Genomic DNA, 8373 nt, shown 5'->3' on the forward strand with positions numbered 1-8373 from the left:
TTAGCAGCTTTCACTATTATTTCCCCCTACACAGATATTGTCACACCTACGCCTCAGGACTAAAAGAAAAAGCATGCGAACCTCTTTAAAGTATTCACGTGCATTTATCTAAAAACAACAACAAAAAACCTTATGTGAAGATCTCTATCCATCACCATTTTATACAACTTCTAAGTCAGGCATAAAACATTGTCCAATTTGCTTCCCAAATGCCCTTTGAATTTTATGTATTAATTCTAAAGACAAAATACCAATTTGTTGTTCCACCCATCTATGCATCCATTGGCTGATTCTCCTATGTGCCCCACCATGGATTAAACCTGTAACCTTGGCATATCACTGGGCGATGCCCTAAACAGCTGAGCTACCTGGCAAAGGCCCAGACTTCCCTTGCCTTGACTACAGAAACTGAAGTACCCTGATGCAACAGAACAGTGGTGATAAACGGAAACAGCATGTGAGGTCCACGACACAACATGTTACTGAACAGTTCCCTGATTTCTTTGCCCACTTTCTGACTAGCCCAGAAATGTCGTAAGGATTACTTCAATTTTTAAAAATAAAGAACGTTACCAAATGACTCCAGGATTCTCTGTAATAAATTCTGAATGTGGTGAATGTAGATGGGGATGGAGAAGTAAATAGCACACATCCTTCAGACAGACAAACCAGTTTTATAATCTTTTATTATCAATAACAGCTGCTCTAATGTCCTTGCCAGGCAGCTGTTAAAAGATGGGTGAGAGGACACCCTTGACCCTAACAAGGAAAACTCAAATTAAGCCTTTATATACAAGCAAATTTAGAGCTCTTTTAAGTGTCCAAAGCTATTAATTAGTTTAATTAACACATTAAACTAATTCTGAATTAACATATTTGAATAACCAAGAACTAAAATGTTCAAATTTTTTCTAGTACAAAAAAATTAAATTTGCTTTAATTATAAAAGAGCTCTGTCAATATACACAAACTATATACCTCAGACATTCACAAAAATGTGAGCAGAAGGCTTATCAAAAGACATTTAATACAATTAGTTTTCAACAGCCCCTTGGTGGTCCACATCTACAAAGATATCCAGCCCAACCCACCCCCCCTTCCAAATCCCACCCCCACAGAAAAGCACATACTTACCAGAATTTTTAGCAAGTATGCTTTGGGAAATTGTTTTTTAAAAAGGCCCCCGGGCAAGGTATTTACAGTTTAATTGCCACTGTCAACTGATCTGGATCTGGACCGGGACCGGGACCGGGACCGGGACCTGGACCTGGACCTCTGGCGATCCACAGAAGCTGGAGACTTAGATCTACTTGAAGAACCACGTTTCTGGCTCTTCTCAGGTGCAGGGGACCTACTAACAGAACGGGACTTGCTCCGGCTCCGGCTCCTACTCCTAGAGCGACTGTAAGACTTGCGACTCCGAGAACGAGATCGGCTACGAGACCTAGAGGAACTCCTGCTCCGGGAACGAGACCTGCTTCGTGACCTACTGGAAGGGGAAAAAATACAACATAAGCGGCACGCCCTACAAACTTAGTAAGTAAAGCTTTTGACAGAAAAATATTAAAAGAAATAAATACCTGTGCCTTTTGCTGCCTTCAATTAATTTGATTTTTCTCCCATTTATTTCCTTTCCAGAAAGTTTTTCAATAGCATTCTTTAAGTCACCATAAGAGGCAAACTCAACCACCCTACAATGCGGTGGGGAGGGGGGAGAGACCATTGTAAATTTATGTACGTCTTACAGCACAAGCCATAAAAAACTAGATTAAGTACCGTTTCTACATTCATTGTGCTATTGCTATGCCAAAATTATGTAATTCTTGATGGATAACATGGCATTAGAGCAAGGTTTCTCATCGTCATGTTACTGTTGACATTTTAAGCTACACAAGTCTTGGGGGGGGGGGGCCTTTCCCATAACATCCCTAGACTATGTCCACATGCCAGACATTACCAAATGTCCCAGGGGAAGCAAACTAACCTGAGAACCAAGAGCATGTGCAAATTCAAGTACTCAGAAACATTCACAGTAGAATTTCCAAGATATTTTTAAAGGGTGAGTGTATACTCACCCTTCATTTAATTTAGGTCGATGTGCATCTGCAAAGGTTACTTCTCCAGCTTGTCTCATAAAATCTTTGAGATCCTTAACACAAGACAATTGTGTTACGCAGAGAAGTGGAAACACGACACACAAACAACATAGCATAAAAACAAGACTACTGAAAGGGAAGATGTTAGATAAAGTACAAACATGGCATTTACCACACTTGTATTCTATCAGAATTCAAAAATTAATCTAGGTCAGGGCACGAAATAAGCAAAGAGCATATTGCTTTTAAGCAAAATGCTACAGGAAATTCAGGTTTTAACATTAAGTAGTATTAGTCTATACTGAGCTCAATACAAAAGGAAAACAAACAAACAAAAATAACAAAACAAAAAGAACAAACAAAAAGAAACAGTACATATTTTAAAAGACTAAAGTAGAAACTTTATATTTAAAAACAGAATATTTACAAGACACGTTATTTTGTGCCCCATATGTCATTAAAAAAGTTTACGTTACCTTTATTATTATTTCCCTAGGCTAGTCAAGCAGCAAACCGTTAATCGGTCGAAGAAACCTTCATGACATATGCCCGACTGGCTCTTCGCCACCCACTCGAAGGATACTACCCAATCGATGGAAGCCTTTAATCGCACAGCCCTCCCTATTAGCAGACTACTGGCGGATGCAGACAGGTTCTACTCTTGTGCAGTTACCAAGGACCACTTTATGCGAACAGGATTCCAACGACCAACTAATTTCGTATCTTTGAACTCTTTTCGGTCAGGACCTCTTATTCGGAAGCGTTACAGGAAGACAGCTCTCAACTTAGGAATCAGATCACGTTATCAGCGCTCTGGGATCGCTGCGACCTGGCACTTCAATAAGTGCCCCGATTACATCTAGACCGGCAAACACAGATCTAGAGGTGGCCAACTGATCACTGTAGGAGCTGACTGGCAAAGTCAACCAGGGCCAACCAAGAGTGACCAAGACAACGATTAGGATAACCCACAGGCACTCCTCGTCATAAGGCCAACGACACAGATAGGCTGGCAAATAAAGGGTTTAATATTTGGTTAAAATTGATTTTAAAAACAAGAAAAAATATCCTCAAAACATTTACATTTGATCACTAACATTAAACTTTGAAATATCCCCCAATCACGTTTAATTAAAATTTTAAAATTACAATTAAGTCCATTAATTAAATATAAAATTACTTTAAATAAAATATTAATAAAACATTAGCTACCCATTCCATTAGTTTTTTTAAAAAGCCACATTAAAATATCTCAAAACTGAGTTTCTACAAACCTGCCAGCTGACTCTTGAAGATAAATTCTCAACTATGAGCCGATTTTCTGTTCTTACAGGTGGAGCATTTCTGAAGAAGAAAACAGGTATTCACAATAGAAGAAATACCGCAATGTGCACTTATTTTGCTCAACAATGAGCAGGTTTAAGCAACCAGATACAAGTCAGTCAAATAACTTCGACTACTTCTGAATTATTTCATGATTCATTATACAGACTTAACAGAAACAGGTGACTGACATAAGACTAAGAACAGACTTTTTGGTAAATACCAGAATTACTTGTTGCTAATGTAGTTCTTAGTCATTAAATACTCATAAAATACAAACTATTCAAAACGGCCCTCCACCATCACATACCGTCTATCATTTCGAGGTCTGCGACTACTAAAACGATCAGAATAGCGTCCTCGACCTCTTCCACCACGAGATCGAGCCCGAGCATGTTCAATTGTAACCCTATAGAAAGGGAAGAAAATCCTTCACTACCCCCATATGCTATGTAAGAAATATCCCAGCAACCCAGCCTTCGTTTACAATGCTAATTATAAAACTCAGATTCTCACCTTTCACTGCACAGTTCTTTTCCATCAAGTTCATATACAGCATCATCTGCATCCCTAGGATCCTCAAATTCCTACATCATAAGCACAAAGAAAATGTAGTGTCTAGCACAGTGCATTCTGCACACCAAGAGCACTGAAACCACAGATGGGAAAAGATGTTAATGACAGTGCCATAGAGATTCGCAAACCTAACTGACAAGAGACCAGGAGTAGTTCCCCTCCAGTGAGCTGTAGCGGCACCGCAGCAGTCAACAGTGAAGTTTTTATTTACAAAATTCATTGCCTTAAGGCTGCATAAAAATACTGTACCTGGACTCAGTAAGATCAATAATCTTTATCAACTTAACAACAGATAATCCAACCAGTTTCAAATACTTACCACAAAACCAAAGCCTCTTTTCAGATCAATATCTCTTATTCGCCCATATCCCTTGAAGAATCTTTCCACATCTTTTTCCCTGGCTGACGGATTTAGCCTCCCGATGAATACTCGACAGCCACTCATGACGCCCGGCTAATTATTTCCTGTTAGAAAAATAGTTCAATTGAGACAATACAAGTGAATGTCAGAGGAATGCCTGGCCAAAGGGTCAAAATCATGAACGGCATAAAAGAAAATGTTTACCGGATGATGTTATAAACAAGACTGCCAAGAGTGCCTCTTATTAGGCCAGGTCCCTTGCAGACAAAATTAAAACTCGGCTCTCAACACGATCCTTCCCTGGGCCCAGAACGCAGCAACCGCAACGCCCACTGCCGCCTCTGGAACTGCGCAGCCTCACACTCTCCCCGGCTCTTCTGGCCCCCTCCCATCTGCCGCAGTTAGGAAAGGCCGAGAAGTGCGGGCGGAGCGGGCCCCGCCCTCTGCAAGGCCAGCCCAATGGCGACAGGCCTCGCGCACGTCGCCGCCTCTCGGGAGCGTCACAGCGGGTGGAAGCCGGAATCTCGCGACGCCACGGCCACGCCTGCGCACTCGGCGGCAGGCGGACGCTAGGCAGCCACAAAATGGCGGCGGCAGAGCCGCGGTGGGAAGGGCCGCCCGTGCCGAAGTCCACTGTCCCCCGCCCCCCTCCCCCGACTCCACTGTTCGGAGTCACCGTGCCCGCCCACAGAAACCCCGAGCCACACCCCAGGCAAAGCCCACCACTCCACGGTTTCGGCTAGTGTAGAGGCAGGGAAGGGCACACTACCCGTCCGTGTAAAAGGACCAACCAAAACCGCCCTTCCACCTTCACTTCCCCTCAAACAATACCCAAAGGGAGACGTGCCCCAGCGCCCACCTCGGATAAACTGCGCTCATTGGACGCCGTCCTCCGCAAAGAGAGCAGCCTTGGCCACTCGCGATCTGAGTGACCATGAAGAAGCCTCGATCCGAGAAGCCATTCCCTCAAAGTGAGCCACTCACCTACCGGACAGGATCTTTGGCTGCTGAGACCCAAGAGAGGTCCGTAGTCTGCGACGGAGCCGTCTGCCTCCCCACAGACCAGGACTCAACTCCTCTATGTCTCTCCACAACTGACGCACTTAGCTGCTCTAGCGTTCTACAAAATGGAGGGTGCGCCCCTGCGTCACTTCCGAGACCGCCCATGGCCCTCCCCCTTGGATCCCACGGCGGAAGTTTTCGCGGGACCGGAGGCCCCGGTCGGGCGACCCTCCTGGAGATCCACCCCCGCGGTGGGCGGGGCCAAGACGCCGGCGCGGGCGGGGCGCGCTGTCAGGTCCCCGGCGCAGGTGGGGCGGTGGTTGATGACGTTTGCTCTTCCTCTGCCGGAAGAGTTCGGTTCGTTGTTCCTTCTCGCAGGAAAAATACCGTCAGACAAACGACGCTTCTTTTTTATCTGAAAAAATTTTAAGAATCTCGAAGAATACTGGATTAAAAAACCCAGGCTTTGCGAAACCATCCGGCCATCTCTGACTGACCTCCTGCCGCTTGATTTCAGATTGCACGTTGGAAGACCCTCCTTTAGGAGCGATATTTTGACCACACCGCGGACGTGTAGTTTAAAGTAACACCAAGGAACTGCAGTATTTTTTTAAAGAGTTTACTTCTTTATTTTTAGAAAGGGGAAGAGAGGGAGAGAAACATTGGCTGTCTCTCACACACCCCGACCAGGGAACCTGGCCCGCAGCAACCCAGGCATGTGCCCTGACCGCAAAACTGCAGTAATTTTTAAATGGGAGGTGTGTGCGTGATGAAATCCTGAAATTGGGACTGCAGCTAGGAGGCCAGCTTTTAAAATTTTTTTTATTTTATTCTTTATTGACTGTTTTCCAGTACCACTTAGTCCCGCTCATACCCTTCTCCAGCCCCTCCAATCACCACACTGTTGTCCATACCCGTGGGTCCTTTTTCTTTTTTGGCGGATCCCTCTGCCCATTAACAGCCTCCCTCCCCCACTTAGGTATCATCCTGATCTCCCTCTATGAGTCTGTCTCTATTTTGTTCGTTCAGTTTGCTCATTAGATTCCGCTATGAGTGAAAGCATATGGTACTTGTCTTTCTCTGACTGGCTTGTTTCACTTGGCATGATGTTCTCCAGGTCTATCCATACTGTCAGAAAGAGTAAAATTTTCTTTTTTATGGCCGAGTGGTATTCCATTGTGTAAGTGCCCCGTATCCACTCATCTACTGATGGAGAGTTGGGCCGCTTCCATATTTTGGTGATTGTAAATAACGCTACAATGAAGGTAAGGGTGCTTATGTTCTTTCCAATTAGTATTTGGGATTTCTTTGGGCATATGCCCAGAAGTGGGATCACTGGGTCAAAAGGCAGATCCTTTTTTGAGGTATCTTTCCATTGCTGCCTGCAGTGACTGCACCAGTCTGCATTCCCACCAGCAGTGCAAAAGGGTTTCCCCTTTTTCCACATCCTCCCAGCACTTGTTTGTTGATTTACTTAGGAGAGCCGTCCTGATGGCGTGAGGAAATACTTCATTGTGAAACTACAAAAGGCCCTGCATAGCAACAGTGATCCTGAAAAAGAACAAAAAGAAATGCTACCTAATATCACACCATTCTGTAAGGCCATAGTAATCAGAACAGCATGGGACTGGCATAAAAATAGACACATAGATCAATAGAACAGACTAGATAGCCCAGAAATAAACCAACACCTTTATAGTCAATTAATATTCAACAGAGGAAGCAGACACATACAGTGAGCTAAAAATGGTTTATTCAATAAATGGTGTTGGGAAAATCGGACAGATATGTGCAGAAAAATGAAACTAGACCACCTACTTACACCACACATGACAGAAAAATCAAACTGGATTAAAGACGTAAGTGTTAAACCTGAAACCATAAAAAATCCTGGAAGAAAACATAGGCAGTAAAATCTCAGGCATTGCTTGTAGCAATATTTCGCCTGATATAGCTCTTCAGGCAAGAGAAAGAAAAGAAGAATAAACAAATGGGACTACATCAAACTAAAAAGTTTTTGCATAGTAAAGGAAATCATCATCAAAATAAAAAGAGAACCCACAGAATGGGAGAGTAAATTTGCCAATACATCTGATAAGGAGTTAATATCCAAAATTTACAGAAGGCCATCTTGCATTGAGTCCAGAATGCAGATTTCTGCATTTGAACTACACTAAAACTGAGCTGGCTAGAAGAGGTTTCAAGCTACTTTTAAGTCCAAATCGTATTTGGTTAACCCTCCCTGTTCAGGTTTCTGTAATGTAACACATGAGCACCTGCCATTCTTCAAAAATAGTATGTCGTGTTTTCAGAATGGGTGTGAAACATAGCCCTCCACTTCCTTAACTCTGCATTTTTCCAGCAAGGTTGTCAGGCCTAGAAATTTAGGCATAGAGATAGTGAAAGCTTACTTTTCTTTAATACTTTTAGGTGGAACCCAAGGCACACCACTTTTGAGAGGTACCCAGAATCTAGGGTTGCTGCTTGTAACTGGAACTACAGAGAGATAAATATAGTAGTTCGAGAAGAAACAGAGCTACCTGGCCTTTAACTCTGGCCCTTACTCTGACCTCCTCTGACCTCCTCTGACCTCTGGGGCATTTAGGAACTTTGGGTTAGAACTTAGATAGTTGGCATGCCATAGGCCCGTCCATTCGTGCATTTTCATATTTATTTTAAAAAGCCTCACTGGGTACTCAGCAAAATCTTGTGTGGGGAATTAAGGATGGATTTAAAAGAAAATATGTACCTGTTAAGTTAAAACAAGACACATATTTAGCTGCTAGCCTGATAAATACTGGCATTTCATAATACACAAATTGTCCCAAGACAGTACTAATTTTATTAATTTGTTTGTTTTTTGCATAACTTTTAGAAACAGGTCTCCCAATTATTTTCTACATTTTATGTTGGCTGTGAAACAGCTGCTTGTGATTTCACTCACCAAACGTTTCTGCTGCAGTAAGAGAAAGTAATCTAGAAGAGGTTTCATGGTGGTAAAAACCAGGAACAACG

General features: G+C 43.1%; 1 protein-coding gene across 8 annotated transcripts; it reads right to left on the bottom strand.

Moving 5' to 3' along the window:
• Window positions 1–669: 669 nt before the first annotated feature.
• On the bottom strand, window positions 670–5493 carry SRSF5 (serine and arginine rich splicing factor 5). Of its 8 annotated transcripts, none has more exons than XM_037031713.1 (9): window positions 5341–5490; window positions 4561–4900; window positions 4315–4460; window positions 3936–4006; window positions 3730–3828; window positions 3371–3440; window positions 2076–2149; window positions 1581–1691; window positions 670–1489 (listed from the first exon to the last, which is right to left on the bottom strand). In XM_037031713.1, exons 3-9 carry the CDS (start codon window positions 4438–4440, stop codon window positions 1204–1206), a joined length of 837 nt encoding a protein of 278 aa, XP_036887608.1. In that variant the 5' UTR covers window positions 4441–4460; window positions 4561–4900; window positions 5341–5490; the 3' UTR covers window positions 670–1203. The 8 variants fall into 8 exon arrangements, with proteins under 8 accessions (XP_036887608.1, XP_036887604.1, XP_036887605.1 ...); XM_037031709.1 differs by having other exon boundaries at window positions 5216–5490; XM_037031710.1 differs by having other exon boundaries at window positions 4315–4463; window positions 5216–5490.
• Between the last annotated feature and the right edge of the window lie 2880 nt (window positions 5494–8373).

The sequence above is a fragment of the Sturnira hondurensis genome, unplaced genomic scaffold (genome assembly GCF_014824575.4).
Source record: "Sturnira hondurensis isolate 20B ecotype Veracruz unplaced genomic scaffold, ASM1482457v3 Scaffold0021143, whole genome shotgun sequence".
In the NCBI taxonomy this organism is placed as follows: Eukaryota; Metazoa; Chordata; class Mammalia; order Chiroptera; family Phyllostomidae; genus Sturnira; species Sturnira hondurensis.